Source organism: Larimichthys crocea, chromosome XIII (genome assembly GCF_000972845.2).
Source record: "Larimichthys crocea isolate SSNF chromosome XIII, L_crocea_2.0, whole genome shotgun sequence".
NCBI classification, from domain to species: domain Eukaryota; kingdom Metazoa; phylum Chordata; class Actinopteri; family Sciaenidae; genus Larimichthys; species Larimichthys crocea.
In genome coordinates, this window is record NC_040023.1 from 18632513 (window position 1) to 18655939 (window position 23427).

General features: G+C 39.4%; 3 protein-coding genes across 5 annotated transcripts; 1 reads left to right on the top strand and 2 right to left on the bottom strand.

Annotated features, from left to right (window-relative positions):
* The first annotated feature begins 10582 nt into the window (after positions 1-10582).
* Positions 10583-13798, top strand: kcnk5b (potassium channel, subfamily K, member 5b). 2 transcript variants are annotated; one of them, XM_019255112.2, is made up of 6 exons: positions 10583-10923; positions 11521-11632; positions 12311-12477; positions 12565-12733; positions 12859-13650; positions 13683-13798. In XM_019255112.2, exons 1-5 carry the CDS (start codon positions 10738-10740, stop codon positions 13554-13556), a joined length of 1332 nt encoding a protein of 443 aa, XP_019110657.1. In that variant the 5' UTR covers positions 10583-10737; the 3' UTR covers positions 13557-13650; positions 13683-13798. The 2 variants fall into 2 exon arrangements, with proteins under 2 accessions (XP_019110657.1, XP_019110658.1); XM_019255113.2 differs by lacking the exons at positions 11521-11632; positions 13683-13798 and having other exon boundaries at positions 10757-10923; positions 12859-13603.
* On the bottom strand, positions 13726-17315 carry LOC104925500 (serum paraoxonase/arylesterase 2). 2 transcript variants are annotated; one of them, XM_019255115.2, is made up of 9 exons: positions 17189-17315; positions 16927-16991; positions 16641-16696; positions 16316-16481; positions 15065-15188; positions 14777-14977; positions 14578-14659; positions 14084-14212; positions 13726-13996 (listed from the first exon to the last, which is right to left on the bottom strand). In XM_019255115.2, exons 1-9 carry the CDS (start codon positions 17269-17271, stop codon positions 13835-13837), a joined length of 1068 nt encoding a protein of 355 aa, XP_019110660.1. In that variant the 5' UTR covers positions 17272-17315; the 3' UTR covers positions 13726-13834. The 2 variants fall into 2 exon arrangements, with proteins under 2 accessions (XP_019110660.1, XP_019110659.1); XM_019255114.2 differs by having other exon boundaries at positions 14777-15188.
* A 1864-nt stretch (positions 17316-19179) lies between these two features.
* LOC104925501 (serum paraoxonase/arylesterase 2) lies at positions 19180-23389 on the bottom strand. Its single transcript, XM_010739133.3, has 9 exons — positions 23242-23389; positions 23066-23136; positions 22923-22978; positions 22092-22254; positions 21263-21389; positions 20918-21121; positions 20746-20827; positions 19879-20007; positions 19180-19786 (listed from the first exon to the last, which is right to left on the bottom strand). Exons 1-9 carry the CDS (start codon positions 23316-23318, stop codon positions 19625-19627), a joined length of 1071 nt encoding a protein of 356 aa, XP_010737435.2. The 5' UTR covers positions 23319-23389; the 3' UTR covers positions 19180-19624.
* Positions 23390-23427: the final 38 nt, after the last annotated feature.

Genomic DNA, 23427 nt, shown 5'->3' on the forward strand with positions numbered 1-23427 from the left:
AGGTCACCACACACACACACATATGCACACACACCGGTATGCATCACTGCTCACGGGCTCCTCTGGGTCTTTTAATGCTCTGTCATCTCAATTGTGATTGTCAGGAAACAGACATGCTTCTAATGGACCAGCTGAGCTTGTGTCTGCTGCCTCCTCCATTTTGTGTTGCCTATCTCACATCTCTGCTATCAGCCAGATGAGCAGGGCTAACCTGCATCATGACTGATTGAGATAGCAGCATCCCAGCAGTCACACCACAGGATCTTTCAATACAACATCAATCTCTCATAATACAAGGCATATTTCTTTTTGCAATGGAGGTAATTAGATGAAATATTGCTGTACTGTTTAAAAAAAAACTGCCCTCAATCCTACATAATTAGTGTCTCTAATGAGCTAAATTATTGATGAAGTAGGCCACCCTCTAGCAAGAGTGAGCTCGCAAAGAGCTGCTGGATCAGGTGCAAACGACAGGGCTGGAGTTGAATCCCTATTTTATTTAGAGTTCAGAAAGTGACTTTTAATTAAATTGAATGTCCCCAAAGGAAGATAAGTTCAATTTTGATTTGACTGATTTCAAAAAAAAGGAAAAAATGACATGACCTGGTGGAAATTCAACTTGGTGTCCACTCCAGTTTAATAACTGTCGCCATTAATGTTTGAATTTATGCTAATCCGATGATTAATCCCACATTCATCCCAAATCTGTAGTCTCAAAAAGATGTTTTCATGTACCAAAGCATTCATATAATTTGCCAGTGATGCTGCAGCACTGCTGCTGTGTCTGCGTTGGCCTATGTATATATGTGTGATGAAATGAGATGAGAGGGCTGAATGGAGAAGAGCTCACAGAGAAGGAGGAGGAGGAAGAGGAGGAGGTATAGTTTATAAATAGCTACATGTGCTCAGGATGCAGGGACTCATTAGTTAGCCTTTATAGACAAGCTTATATCTATTTCTGTTCACAGCACACAGCACGCACACTGTACGCAGTACTGTATGTGAATACATGTGTACACAGCCACAAATGTACACACACAGCTCCATATAAAGCATTGTTTTTAGGACAGCAGAGAGGGATTTCATTCAATTTCTTACTCACACTTGTCACTGACTGACAAGTACCATGAGTTCAATAGTGTTACCCTGTAGGAATACTAGGACAAAAAGAAAGCATGTTTCCTGGGTGCTGAGAGTAGGCTTAAGGAATTAGAAGGAGTTTAGAGTTAATCAGCCCCCAAGTGACCAAATGAGATTATCTCCATCTATCTACCTGCCTACAGTATCTATCTCACTGTCTCCCTACACTCTGATTCTCTGTCTCTCCGTCTGCCTCTCTGCTTGTGCGTGTGGGAGAGAGAAAAAGAGCTGGCAGAAGTTGCCATCAGCTGTGCCGATTCATGGTTTTCTGTGAAGCCCCGCCTACCTGGCTGAAAATGAACTGATAATTTAAGATATCAGTGTCCTCGCCACACGCTGACCCCTATTCGCCTCTCTAAAGTAAACACAGACACGCATGGCAACATACACGCTAACACGTGCCTGGATAAAGTCTTCATATGTTCAGCTAATGCACACAAAGTCTGCCCAGCAACCATCGCAAATACACACAAAATGGGCAGGCGCTGAACATGTTGTTTTAGTGTACTTCTCATTAAGTGAGAAATAAAATAACAACCTCATGCATTCATTCATTTACGGACAGAAAAAATGAAAGCGATCAAGTGACAACACACAGTATATCTTGTGCTCAACTAAAAGCTTTTGGGATACAAAGGGTTTAGTCTGGACCTCCTTGTAAACCTATCCCAAAGCCAGTTCTACACTAATCAATACTCACAGATGGTCCGTGAGCCTGATGCTGTAACATGAACCGACATGGGAAAAGAATGAAGTAGCTTGATTGATTTACTGCGGTTGCCCTGAAAGCAATTCTGAATCCATTTCCAACATCACCTCAGCCAAAGTCCATTGACAGGACAGTATATCTGTATATTAGTGCACATCATGAAAGAAGTGGTCTTTTTTGTGTTGGGGCGCACACAAAATCCAGATCTGTGTCTAGATAGGAGGCATCATTAGTTAAATGGTGTAAAAATTGTTTTAATTAAAACAATTCTGCCATGTAACCGTGTAAAGATTATGTAGCTTGATTTGATTTTTCTCACATCGTTTTTTTAAGCCAGCCAAAGCAGCAGACTCCCTCATTCATGAGACAAAAGCGCAAACGACTCTTACAGTAGAGTCTGTTCCCTATTTAGTGCTGCTCACACAACAGAGTAGTAGTCTAACTGCACGAATGCATCATAACTCCCAAAAGAGGATTAACACCAGCAAGCTCTTCAGGGACCTCGGTGACCTCACTCTCACACAGCAGAGCCAAAAACATCCTTCAGCATCACTTCAGCAGCTCAGTGTTCACAACACTGCTGATTCGGCAGTACAGGAGACCCCGAGCACCTGGGTCTTATCTGTCATTTCTTAACTTCTGTGTTTTTACTTCTGTTGCTCATGCAAGCGCTTGCAAATACTACTGCATTAATGCATCTCATCCTCATCCTACGTCATATCTGCAGCGCTTCATAAAAGATTATCTGACTATATATATCCAGCGGTATCATCAATGGAAATGAGGCTTATTGGATGAGTTATCGGTAGTACAAGCGAGTGCACACACACTGGGGCAGGACAGGCATTCACATATGCCGCCCTGCAGCGAAGATGGGTATTTTTAACCCATACACTCCTACTAGGGGGTGGAAGGGGTGAGAGGGGTTAAAAGCATGTCATTTGAAGCAGAAAAATTGAATCCAAAAGCAATGCCATCTCTGAAACAACATGAAAAACAACAACATCTGAGCAGGCTCCTCATCCTTTAAAAGAGCAGTGACTATTTACCACATGAATAATTTAGGACTAAATTTCAGTTCACTTCCATTTAGGGTTTTTGTCATCATCAGACCTCATATGCTGAACTTTATGTGGCTATGAAGCCATTATTAGACAGAGAGCATTAAGACTGAATAGAAAATAGATTTAGTTTGGTCCCATATAGTCCTCATCCATCGCCAGATTTTTATTAACCATTACATTACTTCATGATCAAGCCAAATGGGTGCAGTTTTAATACAAAAACAGACAAAGTGTGAGTTTCCTAAAAAATATTTAAACTGAGCGCCCTCTTTTAGCAAACTGGCTGCTTGCTCATTCATTCTTACAAAAACAACTCGCACATGCAGAAAACGCATCGCTGCCTCCGCGAAATCACGGAGCGCTTTTGATTTATGGGGATGTTCTAAGAGCGCACGGTGATATATAACTTTCATTTGCTTTAAGAAATATTTTATTCTAATTTTTATTTTATTTTATTTACCCCCTTAATTAAAACAAAACAGTATCCGCGGCCAATGTGCCAGGGTATTTAAACAATCTGTGTATGAAAATGGCGCCGAATGTACAACAAAACAAATAAACACCAACTCATCCGCATCCGCCTGAGCAGCATCGATGTGAAATGTGGCTTACCTACTCTGGGATTTGCATCAATGGGAGAGCAAACGGCGTAAGAAATCCGACAAAATCCAATATTCCGCACGTTCAGAGGAGAAACAATGTTGAGCAGGGACGCATGCTTTGTTGTGCTGAAGGTGTCCGATGCTCGTAAAGGGGTGGAGTCTCACGATGAGGGCTTGGACTTGAGTGGACCAACTGAGACAAGCGACCAGCACGCCTTACAACAGCGTGCAAGGTGGAGGAGATGAACACAGCTTCCATACAGTGCTGATTAAAACACCTCCAAATGTGAGCATATGTTCAAATATGTGCATGTCTATTTAAATAATAAATATGTGCTGCAGGAAAAATATGTGCTGCAGGAAACACACTAGAGTAAACCATAAGTGTTAAAGATCTGCTTATAAATGATAGACTTCTCTATATAAATGCTTGTGAAAGAGAAATTCACTGTGTTTGTACAATACATTAAAACTGGCTACAACATTCCCGGACAGGCATGAGGAGTAAGGCGGGCCAAAGAGTGCAATCATTAACACAGTACAATGTCCAGACACAGGAGGGAGGCACACAGGCTACAGGAATACTCCTCAGAGGCTTGCCCAAGTCTTTTCAGGCACCAGCGTGGTGCATTCATCTGCACAGTATGAGGGTGTCAGGGCTATAACCTGCAGCCAATTGGGGAGACGTTAAAAAGAAGAGGAGCTATTTCAAATTCATGAGAGAGAGAGAGAGAGAGAGAGAGAGACACAGAGAGAGAGAGAGAGAGAAGTGTCAAACAACAGACCTACACTCAAACACCTTATCTCGAAAAAATAAAAAATTCAAAAACAAACCAGCACACACATGTGCGTTTCATCAAGCTGTCTTTACGGACCTCACCATGGTCCCCACCCATCTGCCTGACCCCATTAGGACCATACGGCTCATAGGCAGAAAGAGGGGGAGGGGGGGCGTAGGGGTTCATTATTCTGACAGCCACAAGGGGTAAAGGAATCATCATCTTTGTCTCGCAGAGGCAAGTTCATGTGGCATGCACAGCTGTGTCACATGTCATTTCTGGCCAATTAATTTACTCTTTGACCAAAGAAAAAAAATTCTTACCAGGACAAAGGTGTTTCCGAAATCTTTCCATAAAGTCCAAATGAAGTTTCAAGTAACAAAACCATGCGAGAAAACTGAGAATTACACTCAGGCACAGTATCAGTCGATAATCGCGTTTTCTTCTTTAGACTTTGATCACTGAACACTGAGATGACACATAAAGGGGCACAACTGCACACAAACAGGTGGTGTTAAACATTTACTGTAACCGAAAGTATGAATAGGAAGAATCCAATAAATCCCAGCTGGGTACAAACAGAAAGTACTTTTGGATATACTGCATTTCTGTTTTGTCTGTTGAGATGATAGAGGAAGAGCGAGGGAGAGAAACAAAGACTACATGAACTACTCGCGTTGCCTTCAGTTGCTTAGGAACCCCTGCCCTGCCCTGTGCCTACTGCATGGAGCAGGTGTTGAGCTGGACCCAGGAGAGGGAGGAGAGACAGAAATGAGAGGGGAGGAGAAGAGAAGCAGCACTAACAGACCCAAAGTCCCATGAGACCATGACAGACTGGAACCACAGACTCTGAAACGAGCCACTCACACAGCAGACACACCCAAAACACTGATGTACACTTTGTGTTTCCCCCACCGAGTCGCTCTTCCTCATTTTGTTCAAAAGCGCAAGCAAACACCCACAAACAATGGCACAGTGCATTACTCCAGTACAGGAGCGTTATGTTTGTTTGGAACATCTTTATCCCTCGCTGGCTCCATCACTCAGTGATTACATAATGTCTCATACCAATTCATCTCTCTCTCTCTGACTTTCAATGCTGCATCTGGGTACACGTCACACACACTGCATTGCCTTCCCTCCTGGATCTTATGTAAAACAACTTGTGATTTCTGGGTGCATGTGATGGAAGCACGGTTTGCAGGGGTTTTTTTTATTTGTACTCAGGATCCAAGCTCTCAAGAGCACTAACGGCATAGATGGTAACAGAACATCAATATTCATAGCACGCCATTAAGTTATGAAGAATTTATGAACCAGGAATGTTCCATGTTTCTGCCCCTTTCTTCCGGCAGACATGTTGCCTGCCCCTCTTGTTTCAGGCCAAGTTTAAATTCTCACCTTCTTACACACCTTAAAGAATTGAAATTCACTGTGTTGTTCTTTTGAAAGGGAGGAGTCATGACATCATGTGCTATAACCTCATCCAAAGAATAGGACAGGGTACTTTCCAAAAGAAATTGACTTGTTTTTTTTTTTTTAGTAAAACTACGACACACATTTGCATCAAGAATAAATGCAAAGACACGAGTAAGATAAATGGAAATTAAATACTTATATATTAACATGCATGTCATCTGAGATCTCTTAATAATGGTCTGTACCAAGCCTTGGAGCTCACAGTACTCTGAACAGATTGTGGTGGATATTCCAGGCCACCTAAGCACATGCTACACTGTGTTTGAGCATCTGATGCTATTGTAAATGGCCATGTCTCTTAGTTTACACTGCCACCTGGTGGAGAGATGGTCAATGGATCAACTTCTCACATTGCTAATATGACTTAACAGTCAATGTGAAAGGTTTGCAGAGAAAGTGGCCAAATGGTAAATTTCCCTAAAATATTCCACACGTATAAAACATTGTACTGAAATTATAACTCATTTACACTGGCATGTCCCAATACACATTGCATTCTGGATATAAATATTGGCACTTCATACAGTCTTATAATGACACTCCATAGTGAAAGATCAAACCACTAGTTCAACATGAATTATTTGTTGTATGTATGTATGTATGAGACAGAGAGAGAGGGAGAGGGAATCCCTGCTGACACGAATCTGCCTTAACATAGAGCATGTAAGGCATGCTGCGAGCATGTGTTCATGAGAGATAGAGGTGTTTGCGTCCAGATGCCTCAGGGTGACACAGTCACACTACCCCTCCCAAAACTAGTCTGATGTGGACACGCAGGTCAATATAAAGCCATCATTCCAGTTACTAAAGGCCTCACTGGTATTTCTTAGAAATGTTTTTTTTTTCTGTCAAGATCCTGAACGTTAAAAAGAATGTCATGTTGTTGTTTTTTTACTTAATCATAAGACAACTTAATCATAAAATAAAGTACAACAACCTTTTTTGTCACATTTTCACACAAACAAAGTAAGAACCATGGTAGAAAAGCAGTTTATCCAGGCACAACTACAGCAAATGCATGCGTGCAGAGGATAGAGATGTCTGCACTCAAATCCCAGTGGGAACAGCATGTCAGAAAAGAAGTAATCAAGAATTAATATTTAATAGTCTCTATAAAGACTGATGAGCTATGACTTAATAGAATCATTGCATAAATATAAATGAACTGCTTATCTGCAGCTGAGTTTCATTTTAATTATACTCTACATTACATTTAATCATACTGTGCTACATTAAGGGGGGCGTGATTGTGTAGATGTACATTTTATAAAGGTAAAACTGTCACTTTGTATTTACTGGATGCAAAACATTAATGCAATACCCTCATATGTACGGGCTCAAACAGATAATGCCTTTGTTACACCGGTTTCACACAACTAAAATAGTAACTGATACTCACATCACATCCATGCCGAAGGTCAGTGTAGATTACATGGACAATCCAGGACAGTGTGACCAGGCGGAAAAGAAAAATAACAACAGCGTCAGGTCAGTAAAAAAACTGATTTTATAGACATGACAGGACACATAACAAAGAGAGTTTAAATTAAACTACAAAGGTGTCCATATACAAATACTAATAATTAATTCCAGAATTAAAACATGAATATCTCTGTGAAAGTATAGCATAGAGAGCTAGCATCCTTTATAATGAAAAACAATATAACAAAGCTATAGTTGAGCCAAAGTTAAAAATACTTACCACAGCTTTTCCTCTAGATTTCTACTTCTGTCCTCATTATAAACAGATCTGTATGATTCACATACCTCCTACAGGCTTGGCTTTGACTGTCTCCCATTTCTCATGATTAAGCTGGATGTCTTTGGTTTATAACTCTAACAATATTTGGAGCCCAGCGTCTCCACAAACAAACAACAAACATTTATTATTACTTTTGTCGTGCACTCGAAGCACTACGGCATGTCTGGAGCACTGTCTGGTTATTTGTTATGCAGGCTAAAAGCACAAACATCCCTGACCTCGTCATTTAATCCTCTCTAAATACTGCGCAGTGAACTCTGCACGAACTGAAACGGGAAATGAAGAGGGCTCGCCGGGGAAAGGTGCGCGATGACAGCACGGCAACAAAGTGGGCGAGTCGTACCTGAGCGGACGGATGTGTCCTCTTCTCCACCTTTACCTCGATGCCATATTCATTCCGGTGTTTCCCTTCACAGCAAGTGGGGAGACTCATCGATCAGGTTTCCACAGAGAGGCGGTGTCGCAGCAATGACGAAGCACTAAGTAGTGATGATGGGTGGAGATCAGAGGTGGGAGCGTGACTTTAAAACCTCACAGATGACTCCACACTTGTTATGATACAGTGCTAGTCTCCAAGGACGCACTATACATATCTTTACGCGTGGCACGGCGTCTTTGTTTACCTGTACAGGTGAGGCAGGTGCAGTATAGTTCCTGTAGCACGGGGCCTTGTCAGTGGGTAAAGTGACCACAGATGGGGAAGCACCAAAAGAGAACATGTAAAATGTCAGCTGAGTGGAAAACAGGTGCAGCTCTCCTGCTGCATGACTGGTATCAGGGACTTGATATCGGAGAGGAATGTGCAGTCAAAGATTAAGCTTTTGTTTAACTTCCTTGCCAGTCTTAACTGTGAGCTGTCTGATATCAGTAAAGTCACAGTCTCCACCTGCGTATGTGGAGGCATTTCTGCATGGTGGCTCCACACAGGGGCGCTGTTGCGTGTGCGTGTGCAGGTGGAGATCAAGTTGAAGGTACAGCAGGAAATACTTAACAAAAGAAATAAACGCAGGTACAAGGAACTGTTAACCCTCACCATGCCTTTCCTTCCATTAAATGCGTACATGACAATTATTTGTGACCCCTTGGTCACCATCCACTCAAAAATGTGTTGTTATGTGATGTTTGGCCTTCACTATGTAGAGTACAGTGCAGTTTGACATAAGAAGGTTGTTCTCACATCTGCTTAAGGTAGATGTTTCTCTGTGCTAACCTTAAATCTGACTTTAAGACACATGGATTTTGTGACATCACAACTAGTTTTTCAAGGTCCAAAATGCAATTTATGCTGGCCTTGAACCAAAGAATTTTTTAAACAATTTCACTCTTGCAGATAAATTTCCAATTTTGGTATAAAATCCTGAAAGTTTTGCTTGAGTTTCAGCTCGCTCCCATCATCTTGATAGTTTGGGGTAAGGTAGTCATTAAACAAGCCTGGTGTAAAAAAGCCTCTGAACTACTCAGAGAATGGATTTTTCACTGAAGGGGAATGAGTAGAGGAGTCAATTAAAAGTCCAGTGAGTATAATTTAAGGGACTCTGTTTACAGCAATGAAATGTATTATGCACAACTATGTTTTCATTAGTGTTTAATCATCTGAAAATAAGAAATAGGAATGTTTTATTTTGGCATGTGCTGCAGGTCCTTTTCTAGCGTTAACCGTTATGTTTCTACAGTAGCCCCAAACAGACAGACAAACCAAACACTGACTCTAGAAAGTGTGTTTTACATTTTTCCACACATTTTGCAGCCACTGTAGTTCCCCCCACATGGAACAAAGGGGTGAGTGGAGGAGTTTGCAATCTGCAACTATGCTGCTATATGCCTGCAAATCCTACACCATGGTCCTTTAAGATGCATGCACATATGACCGGGATTTTGCGTTTTGAAGCTTATAACAGTCTGATGTGAAATTCACACAAACCTGATGTTCAATCTGAAAGCCTCTAAACTTCACTGTGAATGGATTTTTCAATGTAATTTTAAGAATTTTGAGGCAATTTAGTTTTTTTATGTGTGGGGAATCTATAGCAGACTCAAATTATTATTATTCCAAGAAGATTATTTGAAAGGGTATTTTATAAATTCACGTTGGCTTTACCTTAGCTTTCCCTTATGTAAAGTTGTCCATCATGTGTGTGAGGCCCACATGAGAATCCTAGCTATAGCCATCTGATGACCTTGGGTTTCTCCTTTTTAAAACAACAGTGTGGACTCCCAGGGGTTGCAGTACAGCTCAGTCTAGCAGCTGCTACAGCTGAAACATCTGCCTCAGTGTTAACTAAAACCCAGTGGCCAGTGTTGGCACTGTCCCAGTAGGTTATCCAGATATGTATATCTGGCTTTAAAGGTGTACTCCTGTAATTTAATATTGCAGTTCCATAAAGTTGGAGTTGAAGAGAATGAGGTATCCTGACTTTTGTTCTATAGTTGGGCTCAAAATCCAAAAAACACTGCTTTGTGCCAAATAGACTGAGCCTATATCATCATCTCATCATAAGATAGATAGATCGATCCATTCAACTTTCCCATTCAATATATTCTTATACTAACAACACCTCTCGTCCATTATCATGCTGAGCAGCCAGGATCCACCCAGTGTGATTAACTATAGCTCCAGCCTTCTGGACGCTCGCACATGAAGATAAGAGCAACCGTCACCACCAACACCAGTTCATGCATTCATACCTTCACCAAACCCTCTTTAGCTTGCTGAGGACATGTTGCCCCCTGTTGAATGGTTCAGTAATTGCTTCATACTGGATTTTGCAATCATAAAAGAAAGGATAGATAGATTTACATAAATACACACAGGTTTGCCCGTTTTACAACAAAAAATAGGGCAATTACATGTAAATATGGCACCCACAAAGACAATTTAATGTATTTTTTATATAAGAAATGTTTAATTTTGACACCATATAAGCTGCTTTTTTTTAAAGTTTTGTGAAACTGGGGTGTCTTGTATTTTTCCATTCCTTATTCTTACAGTTTAATGGCAGGGTCATATATGTGGTTAACGTTTTACAGCACCTGATGAAATAATCAACCTGAACAATAGAGCTGTTTCAATCAGAGAGTGAGAGCGGTGTAATACAACCCCATTATGTTTAACCAGGAAGACAGCAGAGTGGGTAGGGTGACGACAGCTCTCTGTGGGAATATGATTCACTCGTTGCTGTAACACTTAAGTTATGACTTTAATATGGCTGATACGGGTCCGTTTCTAACCTCATGTGTTATTTTTTATCTGTCGATCGGGGCCGCAATATTCCAAATTCTTGAAGAGTCAAACTGGGAATCAGCCCGAGACAAATACACGCTAGACAAAAAGAACATTTTAAAGAAGCATCAATGCTTAACAAAAGAAGATCTGGACGAGATTTTGAAGGTATGAATCTATCGGCTTTTAATAGTATGGATGTTAGAAGTAAGCGTTTATTCTAACTTACATTAATGGGACTAACTTTCTGGAGATTGACCAACGAACTGAAGAGCTCCCATCAGTTTTCATAAAGTTATTAGACTAAAGCAAAGAAGTATTTACAAATGTCTGCCTTTAGTAGTCTGTAGTGAATTTCAGCCTGCACAGTATTTCTCGTTGTATTTACATGTCAGGACAGCTCAGAACCTGTTTTTCCTGCTCACAGAAACAGGCAATACACACCTATCCGAGGCGGATAATGTCGAAATTAAACGACTAAAAGGATCATTTAGGTTAAAATACCGATGTTCATATTTGTTACAACAGAGGGAACTTGTAGACATTTACGTTTTAAACAACACATGGTGGTGTACTGAGGTCAAGTGGCTCCTGAAGCCACAAATATTTGAATATTTGGTCAAGGTGTGTCCTGCTGTGTCACTTCTTGCTCATAGAAAGGTTCAGCCATAATAATAATAACAAAAATAGAAACGTTAATGTAATATAGTATAATGTTATAGTAGTAGTCTATTTTGTGAATGGGTTTCTGATTTACTCACCCAGATAGTGTTAGAGGCTGCGGGCCAGGGTGTCACCATCACCGGGGAGAATCACCGCAGCACCTGGGACTGGTCAAACTCTGTCATCTTTGCTTCCACCATTGTCACCACCATAGGTTTGTATTATATCTGACACTTAGATCATCTTTGCCGCTAGTAGTTTTACATGAAGTGATTTACTTTTGTTTCAAAACATAACACTGAGACGACTTCTATTATTTTTTAGGACAAAAACAAACAATTGTATTGTAGTTGTGTGTAATATTGCATCACTATTAAAAATGTACCATTTCATTAATGCATTTAGCAGAGACAACATTTCCGAATGGTTTATAAATTAGTCAGATTAGAACAGATCCTAAAGCAAACTTGAAGAAAAAAATTGAGAAACCCACAACCCTGTTAATGAATTACTAACATCAATAACTGCATGCTTCATACTACTTACTATGTCTTACAATGGTACGTTTTCTTTTAATAAATAAATAAATCTGTTGTTAATGTAAATTTGTATTTTATAGATTTATTGCTAAATTGTGATTAATTGTGTGATTGAACTTGTATTAGTGCGGTCTTCCTGCAAAATGATTGACAAGTTAAAAATCCTAAATATGTAATGCTAAAGGATGATACGACCTAGAAACCCAAATGTTGTCCTTATTCTGCTTTATAAAGGATTCATAAAAGATGTATTCGCCATTAATAAGGCTTATAGTTACTTTGTATAAACCTTTATAAAACATTCCTTATATCTCTCAGTGTTGTGCGTTAATATTTGCTCTTGTACACTGCAGGTTTTGGTAATGTCGCTCCCAAGACTAAAGGCGGTCGTGTGTTCTGCATCCTGTACGGTCTGTGTGGGATCCCCCTGTGTCTGGTATGGATAAGTAGGCTGGGCTCATTTTTTGGAGACCGGGCCAAACGTCTGTCCCAGGTTATGATCCGTAAAGGCGTTTCAGTGGTAAGAATCTAAGCGAAAGCTGGTATTAATGTGAATATGGTATCCATCAAGTTATTTTAATCTGATATCTTTTCTCCCTTCTGTCAGAAAAAGATCCAGTTTACCTGTACAGCCTTATTCTTGTTATGGGGGCTGTTGGTGCACCTGGTGATCCCTCCAGTAGTATTCATGTATATGGAGGAATGGACCTACCTAGAAGGGCTCTACTACTCTTTTATCACACTCACAACAGTTGGTTTTGGAGATTATGTGGCAGGTAGGTTTGATTGATAACATAATGTAACTCATCTCATCTAAGGTTAATGTTTGCCTGAGGTCTGAACTTTTTGTTTCAAGTGCTTTGTTCTAAAAGTCATACTGGTGCATCAACTCTCCTTTCAGGTGTAAATCCAAACATTGAGTACCCCAGACTGTACAGAATATTTGCAGAGTTATGGATCTACATGGGCCTGGCCTGGCTGTCTCTGTTCTTCAGCTGGAATGTCCACATGGTAGTGGAAGCTCACAAGGTGTTTAAGAAAAGACGACGACACAGGCACAGACACGATGAAGAACCCCAGCCTGTAGAGGACAAGCACAAACCGGATGAAAGGTGTAATGAAAATGTAATTGACATCTTCAACTTCCCAGAGGAAGAAGACTACAGCACTGTCATCAAGATGATTGGAGCCACAGCAAAGAAAAACAAGCCGGCAGACAACATAAATCGCTCTAAGAGCTGCAGCGACATTTTGGGCACCAACATCGAGACCCTGGATCAGTCACCTCGGCACAGACGCATGATTAGTATCAGTGAAGTGTTCATTAATACAAAAGCTGACGTGAACAATGTTGAACAAGAAGAGGGGCGTTCTCTCGTACAAGAAAGCAAAGGAGGCCCTGAACCATCAGAATGTGGGCGGAAAGATAATGACGAGAACAAGGAGAGATTAGATCCAGAAACTGATGGCATCATCTTCACTGTACCTACCAAAGATGCTACAGAGGAGGAAAGCAATCCTAATGGTGGGGGGAGTAGGTTTAAAATATCCAAGGTAGTAGAGGAAGTTTCATTAATAGATAAAGATGAAAAAGGGTGAAGGGTATTTTCTAAAATTTTCATTCATTCATTCATTTTCAGTTGCGCAAGAAGTCACGATGTGTGTGCTGTGTGAAGGAGTTTTATATGAAAGTATTGTAAATACTGAAAACAAACAAAATGTTGTCAAAAATATACTAAATGACTGCACAGAGTAAGGTTTGCTTTGTGCTTCACAATGACATTGTTTTAATCAACTTTTCAATTATTAGCTGCACACAATGAGCCAGTGTATGTATCAAGTACAATCCTAAACAACAGTGATCACTGACACACAGGTTATTTCAAATCACAACACAAGGCTTTGTGGAAAGCAGTGCCAATGAGCAGCTTTCCCTCGTAGGGAGCTGCTATAGTGGAGGCTTGGAGCACGTGGCCGTTATCAACGTACTCCTGGCTCACCACCGGCTGCTCTGAGTGAATGTCCTTGATCCGGATGATCTGGATTAAACATGAAAAAAATGATCAGGCAAACTCGGATAACAATGTTGTATTGTATGCTATATATAATTTCATTAAAACTGTTACCTCGGAGCCAGGTGGATCCTCTGGGTCATATTTTGACAACTTCATGGAATTTGGATGACAACCCAGCCATAGGTCACCTGTTCTGTGGTCCACATCGATGTTATCACAGAGTGACCCAACAGCTACAGACTGGTTGGAAAAATGATATACAGTAAATAAGGATAAAGCATGTATACATATTTGTAGGGTTAGGTTGCAAAAAGCAGAGCAAAAGTGATTTGTTTGCTGTTGTTATTTGCTTTCTTGCTGAGAAAATAAATGACAAGATACCACTCTCATATCCTTAGGTTATATATGAAGCCAGCAGTGGTTAGCTTAGCTTAGCATAAAAGCTGGAAACAGAGGGAAACCTGCCTGGCTCTGTTCCACCTCTCACTAATTACTACACTATATCTTGTTTGTTTAATCAGGGCAAAGATACAGTACACAGAAGTATAGAATCAATAATTTGGGGTTTTATGGGTGTTTGAAATCAGAAGAAAACTCTGCATTACCTTAAGATACACTAACTGTTCCTCTTCTCGTCTCTCAAAAATATCTACTTCACGGTCTATAATATCTGAAACATAAATATACCTGTAACAAAGAGCATTCCTGATTTATTGTTTTAGCATTACGTAGAAAACATTGCTGTGGAATTATAATTAATTGTAAAAAACAACAACAAAGCAAATGAAAAGAATTGTGAATAACTGTTTGTCAGGCGATATGTTGATGCCATTTGCAGACGAAATGCCATCAGCTGCCACCCTCACTTCCTTTGGACTGTAGTACACCACTTGACAAAAGGGGACCCCCAGGAAGATGCTCAGAAATTGAAGTGCATCATTGAGGAAGAAACGATCATTTGAGGCGTAGAAGTTCTCCACTCCGACTGCAACAATGTCGTTTACACTGATAGAAATGATAAATGAGATAAAAGTATAGATTGTCCGATGTAAAATGTGTGATACTGCGAATGGCTTATTATATAATACATGCCTGTGGAGTAGAGGGTGGGTGATAGTTTTTAGGTGCACAAGTGTGTTCTCCTGAACAAAGTGAAAGACCTCCACCTGGCTTTTGTTCTGAGGGTGATTGACAACAAACAGGTACACAGAGTCATCTGCAAACAAAGAGCAGTGTTGTCATTATTCTCCTGTTTCACCTTTGGAATAGGGCTGTACATTTAAATCTGTCAGAGTTTGACCAATGCCCTGGTCTTCCTGTCACACCATTGCAGTTTTATGTTGACTTGAAGCTGTAATCCTTAAGATTTCAATACTAGTCGATTTAGCAACACTTGTGGTTACCGCGATAACAGCAAGTGTGACTTTAACACAACGGGTCCAAGAAAATCGACAGTTTTCTGTGGCTGCTTCACAATAAAAGCCATTCTGTGTTTGTCTTTTAATGTGACGCAACCTTAGTAGGAAATTCTGGGTTAGCATGTGCAGCAACTTGAGACAGGTCTGATATGGCTGTAGGAGCATGAACAGTAAACAGTGAGTCATAATCAATGAGATCAAACATGCACACAGAATTACACACTGCATTCCTTCGAGTCCTGTGTATGTGTAAAGAAATTTAACCCCTTGTGGGAATGGTGGACCTAAATGCTCAACAGAAATCTAGTTTGAGTTCATGAAAATCTCAAACTTAAGAAACAGTTCTTTAATATTTTTATTGTTAATGTTTATTACTTGTATTTGCATTTTTAATTGGTTGGTTTTTGTATGTTTTTACTCTGGGTTTCCTTGTAAACTAATAGGTGACTTCAAGTCCAAAGCTAATCAACCACAAATAAAAGTTTTTCCAACAAGAAATACAAGAATATACATGAATACTAGTGTTCTCTATCTGTTTTGATTGATTTTTTTTCTGTTTCAAGGAAGCATATTGAATTACCTCATCACCAGTAGGTTAGACACTATATGAGCTGCTGTAGCACAAGATGACCATAATACGGTTTATCTGCAGGGATTTGTCACACGGGTCAACTAATTATTTTCCAGGTGCCTTAAAGGAAATCTGTTGTTTTTGTTTTTGCAAGTTGTTCCAATAAGCAACAGTGTATACTTGATTAAATTCACAAGATCCAATGAAAGTATCAAAAGAAGGTGTCTATGTTAAGGTTTTTACAATATTTGATTCCTTTTTGCTCCTCCTATTAAAATGTGATCATGTCAAGCAAAGCCTCTTTCTTCTCTTTGTTCTATAGTTGCGATGTTGCACCTGACTTCACTACTTCACCTGCTTCATCAGTGTATACACTGATGCCATGAGGGTTGAAGGAGCTGAGGTCCAGGTCTCCCTTGATTTGCAGCTCCACTGGAGTTGGTTTTGGGTGCAGCAGATCCAGAATGTATATTTTACCTGGTTCATCAGAGAACGAGGGCAGTACGGAATATTTCAACCCCTGAGTGGAAAACACTGCATGTAAGTTGTCTGTTACCTACAGATGATCATTACAAAAACACTTACTCCCGTTTACCAACTATTGATCCATAATTTAGCATGATTCGCGGAATTAATGATTAACATTAAGATTTGAATACTGAAAAAAAAAAAAACATACTGTGCTTAGAAATGCCAGTCCATCTCTTAGTATTGTGATATCCTCTGCTCCATATTCTGAACAATACAAAATAAAATTAGTTTTCAGTTCACGCCAACATTACGACACTGCTGATACTTGACCTACTTGCACTAAAATGGATTTCAGACTCTTCACCTTTGATCAAATTTTACACATAACTGGTCATAATCCAGGAACATGTTTAAATTACAGAACATTTTTGACTATACAAAGCTCCCAAAAGAAGACACCGACATAAACATGAAGCCAAGAATGTGTAGCCTACCAATATTCTTTAAATAATGACACTTGAGGTGTTTCACAGTCACTTCTCTGTTGGCGAGGATTTGCCTGCAAAGAACATTAAAAACAGCAAAGTATTTTCATATGAAGGCAAAACCAGAACCTGCAAGTCTAGTATACCACATTACTGTGTCAACAATAGCAGAGGGTGGATAATAGGTCGTCTCTTTGAGCATGCACTGAGAACAGTGAACACTGAGAAGCAGTACTACTAAACCTCTAGACCACTTCTAATAAATACTTACTGTAGTTTAAGGATTCTGTGTCCAATGAAAGCTGCAAAGGCAGCAACAAGAGCAGCAACCAGTACTTTCTTCATTCCAGCCATCTGGAGTCAAAGGTTCCACAGGAAGGTGTGTAGGAGTGTAATTACATTACTGCACCAGAGAAAGCGCTAAAGGGCCGGGGCAGGTAGCAGCTTGTTCATGGGTTGTACCATGTGAGGACGTTCTCCCCTCCCAGATAGAGTTGGTTGGGTCCAAAAAGTTTTCTCAGATAGTCTACTGATAGCCGGCTGCCGGCCCTACAATAGTGAGAAGAGGAAGAGGATGATAGAAAGAGGCCAGGAGGGTCTAAAAAGGCCAGGTTAAAAAGAACAAAGGCACTGGAGGAGGAGGCTGCCAAATGTGCCAAGCTGAGGACAGACACTAGTGGCAACTAGTAAATTGAGATATAGGCTTAATATTGAACGTTGTAGAAGTGTCAACCTATTTACAAGCCAAATATATTAATTCAAATATTATCCATTTGTATCACCCAATATATGGCGATTCACAGACTTTGAAAATGATGCAAATATTGATAAGAAACCTCAAGCTTGATCTGTTCAGGCTGTGCAGTAAAATGATTATTTTGTAACCTCTGAGCAGCAGACAAGCCTGTCCCCCACTGAAAGAGATGATAAGGCCATGACTGACAGGTAGAGAGGATAACATTAAATTAATTAAAGTAATTTAATGTGAGAAAGAGCAGTATATGACAGCAGTGCATGGTAAACCTATATGCCTTGTTTGCTCTGAAGTGGGTGTAGTAAAGGATCACCAATCAACAATATGATGTCCATGCAGAAAAATGAAAATGACCATGACAGTGACGGCCCCCCATGAGATCTCATTCCCAACAAATCCGGCCTACTGCCGAATATGAGTCTGACACCCCTGATATATGCTCTTCTGCCTTTTTTTAAAATGTTATGCAATGCAGGTGTGTTAGCTGCTGAGACAGAAAATAAAGCTTAAGTGAATTATTATTTCAATTTGTCGAACCATGGTAAAAATAAAAACTACACTATGGCTTGGAGGTAGAGCGGGTCGTCCACTAATCAGAGGATCGGCAGTTCGATCCCCTCCAGTCTGTGTTCCTTGCGCAAGATACTGAACCCCAAATTGCTCAAAGGCTGCGCCATTGGTGTGTGAATGTGTATGAATGGTTAGCTTCTCAAACTGATGAGCAGTTGGCACCTTGCATGGCAGCCAGGGCCACCAGTGTATGAATGGGTGGATGAGAAATGTAGTGTAAAAGTGCTTTGAGTGGTCGTTACATAAGTACAGTCCATTTACCATATAGCTAGATTGTCTGCATCTTATATGCCTCTGCCAAGTTATGTTGCAGTTTACGTCCATGTCTGTCCAACCTCATATAAAATATGAATTTTATGAAAGGTTTTTAATGTATTTTTTGGTCAAATTTGGTGAAAAGTTATTACTATATGGTGCAACGACAACCACCTGAAGCTCTGCAAAACCAATGAGCCCATGATGGACTGCAATGCTTTAATAATAGAAACAAAGATGGATGGTTCACACACATCTTCAACCTAACAGCACAGATCTATAATCAGCTCTAATGACCATAGCTAAGGCAGATCAGTATAACCAATATTCATTTATACCAATTCAGTATAAAACCATTATATCACAGTGAAGTTGACATTTTGGTTATAAAGTGCAATCACTTCATCAGTTTTTCCTGTTAGACATTTGTGAGTATTAACTGGTCTGGTCACACTGACCTTGACCTTTGACCACTAAAAACTAATCAGTTCATCCTTGACTCCAAGTGGACTTTTGCACCAGATAAGACTTTAAAACGATATGAACAGTGTACTGTTATATATATATAGTATGCAGTGAAGCAGGAAACATAGGGAAGAGGCTGAACAGACCTTAGTTTCTTGTAAAATAGGAAAACAAGATATGATTTGTCTAATCTAAGCATCCAGATGTATATGCAGTCATCCGTTTGAGCACACGTGGTTTTATTCACATTCAAATACATGAAACATGTACATGATACAACAATTATAGAAACTTTTTTTACATGTTTAATAGAATTTTTTTTTTGCTTTAAAAGTAGTCATTTCTTAGTGGTTCAAGTATCTGGGCAGTTCATCAACTTTTGTGTCTGACACCATTTTCAAATATGCTGTCATACCCAGGGATCATTGCTATAAAATCAGGAAAATAGCATCCACCCATCTTTCTCCAGCTCCTCCAGCAGGGACTCTTAAACCAGCTGAGAGATTTTCTGGGTCTCTTATCAGATCCTGTCTAGTACAACAGGGTACATTTTTCTTAAGATCTGTAATATCATTGCACTGTTGGACTGAGAACAATGCAAATAGGTAAATCTTTATTTGTTTAAACTCTTCTTCTTATAACCATATGTGTAACACTGATTATCTACTTCAAATCACAGCATATGGCTTTATGGAACATAGTCCCAATGAGCAACTTTCCCCCATAGGTAGCTGCTACAGAAGAGCCTATGATCACTTCACCATTGTCAGCGTATGCTTGAGTCACAACTGGCTGATCAGAATGAATGTTCTGGATGTGGATGACCTGAAGAACACATAATCATGAAAAATATAGTATTAGGAATTAGTTTAGGAAAGCAGAATATAGCAGAAATAAACTTCAGTGAGTTGACGAACCTCTGATCCAGGTGGGTCCTTGACGTCAAACATGACAAGCTTCCATGCATTAGGGTGACAGCCTAACCACAGGTCACCAGTTTCAGGGTCAACTTCAATGTTGTCACAAAGGGAACCCACAGCCACGGACTGGTGAGGGGTCATACACAAGGTTGAAAACATACATTCAATATGGTGTCTTAATTAAATGACAATTCTGGCATGATCTGACTTTGTACCCGTTTCCCTTACGGTTTAGCATCAGTGTATATTGGTTTTCTAGCGCTTTAATCACATTACATAGAGAATATGTTCTGTTTGTGCATTCTCTTATTTGTTTTCAAAGGGAAAGTTTCATAATAAAATATATGCAACTACACTTCAAGTTACCTCCAGTAAAGAAGTACTTTTTGCTTTACAACAATAGTCTGTGACATTATCAAATTCCTATCATCAATAATGCACATTGATGGAAAAACTGTGACAACATTAATGGTGGAAATTTCCTTTAAAGGACACTTTCTTTGCAAATTCTTTATAAATGCTGTATTTATTATGAAATGAATGTCAACCAGAGCTGCGTAATAATTCAGCACTAGTATCTGTTGACCTTATTGTAAGAAGATGATGAGATCATATTGTGTTATTGTTTCACAAAATTCTGATGTCTCGATAAATGATTCTGATCGATTAAATGTAAAATACGAATTACTGACACTTTTATTCAAAGTGAAGAAATTTGTCCTGGAACAATATTAAGTGAAATTAACATAAATTCCATGATTTGATTATTTAAATTTGCTTACAGTATATCACAGTCATCACGGATTCTTTAAATCTGTTATAAGAAATCACTGCATCATATTGTTAAAATGACTTATTATTTACCTTCACAGAGACTAATGCATTGTCTTCTTTACGCTCCAGTACATGCACATTGTGGTCAAACACATCTGCTACATATATATGCCTACAAACGAGAAAAAAAATATCAAAATGAAGAAATTCAGATGTTTGAAACATGAACAATCACATGCATAATGCAATACATCATTCTTACCCTTTGTCTGGTGAGATATTGATGCCATTTGCAGAGTAATATCCTTCAGAGACCACTTTTACTTCCTCAGGACTGTAGTACATAACATTAGACCAAGGCAGAGCCAGAAAAGGCTCTACTATCCCTTTAAAGATTGGATGGGTAAAGTAGTGATCATTGGTTGCATAGAAGGCTTCGACTCCCACTGCAACAATATCATTCACACTAGAAAAATAAATCAGATCATTATTTTATTATAAACAATAATTATCAATCACAAGATGCATGTGTTTTTGTATACGTCATAACACTGTATAGTTTTTTTGCACTGTTGCAGAAACTTTACAATTTGTCACCACACTGTACCTGTACAGAAGTTCATGTTTGATGGTTTTCACATGCACCAGAGAGAAGTCATCCTCGAGAAATTTGAACTGCTCTACTTGGCTTTTGTGGTGAGGATGATTGACAACAAATAGGTATACTGTGCCATCTGATAAGGAACAAGGAACACTGTTAAACACTGTGAGGATGACTGACAACAAACAGGGATACTCTGCCATCTGATAAGAAACAGGGAACACTTGAAATAAATACTGGCAACCAAAATAGAAAGTGTGTGTGTGATAGACATGCATGACCAAAAGCTAGTTACAATAGGTTAATCAAAAGTTGGTTTATAAACTGCTAAATTCTGCAGTAATCCTACATGTTGATTTTTCCTAACTGGTTAAAAAGGCATCAGAAGTTGATGATCTTAACTAAAATGAACCCAAAAGGCCAATGTTCTTACTTTTTCTGTTTTCTTTTTCTAAACACACTTGATTTGAAACTATACTGACACACCCAAGGTAGCGTCTCCCATTGCACCCACAGGGTATCCTGTGGGCACAATAGGAGTAGCTAAAACGATTTTAATTATTAGAGTAAGTCCGCACAACAGGCTTGTCCACATTCTCTACATGAACACACACGCAGACATTAACAAAACCAAAAACATTTCGTTGTACTGTACTTGTTAAAATGACAAATAAAGCCCTTATCCTATCCTATCCTATCCTATCTTATCCTATATCTGTTAAATCTGGATCAGAGTGAAGAAGCGGTAGACAGAGTTTTAGGCCTTTAGGTGCTAACTTGTAGAGACTTGTGTGTGACATTTCTGTAAAGACACATAAGTGATAAGTGCTTTTACCACTAGGATCGCTGTATACACTGATGCCATGAGCGTTGAATGAATCCAGATCAAAGCTTCTTGGCATGCGCAGCTCCATTGGTTTCATCCGAGGATCTTTCATATCGAGGGCAAAGATCTTTGATGTCGCATCCGAAGGCGGGAATCCAGGATACTTCAGACCCTTCACATAAAAAATAAAATTGCAACATACTCTAAGTAAAACCAGAACTCTCTCTTTTTTTGTTACCTAGTTTTGTTTTTCTGTAGTTAAATAGATGTTGGTCAAGTATATGTAGCTTTAAGTGGGATCAGGGTAGATTTTTTTATCTTGGAGTTGGTCAGAGGGGTAAATCACACGTTATTCTGAGGCTATGGTTAGCACCAATAACACAGTTGCAACAATTAGTCGGTTATAAAAACAAACAGATTAAAAATGTACTATTTTGATATTCATTTGTCAGTTTTCATGCGAAAATGCCCTCCAAAATTAAATTAAATTAAAAATTTAAATCAAATTAAATATGATACTTCCTGTTTTACTTTGTTAAGTCAATGTATATTGAATATCTTTGCAATGTTGGCCAAAGAAAACAGGACTGCTAAAGATGTGACTCTGAGAAACTGGAAGGGACTTTTTCTTTTTTTAAATTCTACAGTCTAAAGAAAGTTAAATAAAAAAATCCATAAGAAATGATGTGAAGAATGTTAGTTTTCATTTTTACTTAGAACAACGTTGGGTTAATAAGATTAAAGGGCTTGACTGAAACAGTTGAACTTTTCTGAGTTGTTGTGTGTTACATGTTTGTTTAATCTTAGTACATTTGGCTGATCTTCAACTCAAATACTTACAGTGCTGATAAAAGCAAGCCCGTTACCCAGGATCGTGATATCCTCTGAACCGTAATCTGAAAGCACGATAATTGCACTGTTAGTTTTCATGTTCATCTCGTGTGTTTTGTTGTGTTTTCTTCGGGCATGAACGAACTTCTTACCCAGATTTTTAAGTGTGACACAGTTGGGGAGGTGATTCTGCACCAGCTCTCTGGATGCGAGGGTGATCCTCCTGCAGTGTTTTCAGCACAGAATCACATGAAGGCACAACTTTTTCCTCAACAAAACTTCGGGGACGAACAAACGCATGAATGAATGGAGTTGTTTTCTACTTTACCTCAAGTTGACGAACCTCTCTCCAATCAGCGCCGACAGAGCGGCTATGACAATCGAGATGAAAACTAACTTTCCCATTTTGCATTCACGCTTACACCAATTACACAAACAGCTCTTAACTGCGCGAGCACCGCAGCAACCGAGGCGTGCCCCTGCAAGATGATGCGTTCAAAACTATCGGAAATAT

Coding starts and splice junctions, on each gene's coding strand:
- kcnk5b (XM_019255112.2), top strand. CDS start 10,738: ATGGCTGATACGGGTCCGTTTCTAACCTCATGTGTTATTTTTTATCTG. Junction 10,924..11,520: donor ATCTGGACGAGATTTTGAAG/GTATGAATCTAT, acceptor TTACTCACCCAG/ATAGTGTTAGAGGCTGCGGG. Junction 12,734..12,858: donor TTTTGGAGATTATGTGGCAG/GTAGGTTTGATT, acceptor CTCTCCTTTCAG/GTGTAAATCCAAACATTGAG.
- LOC104925500 (XM_019255114.2), bottom strand. CDS start 17,271: ATGGCTGGAATGAAGAAAGTACTGGTTGCTGCTCTTGTTGCTGCCTTT. Junction 16,482..16,640: donor GACTGGCATTTCTAAGCACA/GTATGTTTTTTT, acceptor TTTTCCACTCAG/GGGTTGAAATATTCCGTACT. Junction 14,213..14,577: donor AACAGTTAGTGTATCTTAAG/GTAATGCAGAGT, acceptor TTTTCCAACCAG/TCTGTAGCTGTTGGGTCACT.
- LOC104925501 (XM_010739133.3), bottom strand. CDS start 23,318: ATGGGAAAGTTAGTTTTCATCTCGATTGTCATAGCCGCTCTGTCGGCG. Junction 23,137..23,241: donor GAGAGGTTCGTCAACTTGAG/GTAAAGTAGAAA, acceptor AAAACACTGCAG/GAGGATCACCCTCGCATCCA. Junction 22,979..23,065: donor TGTCACACTTAAAAATCTGG/GTAAGAAGTTCG, acceptor TCGTGCTTTCAG/ATTACGGTTCAGAGGATATC.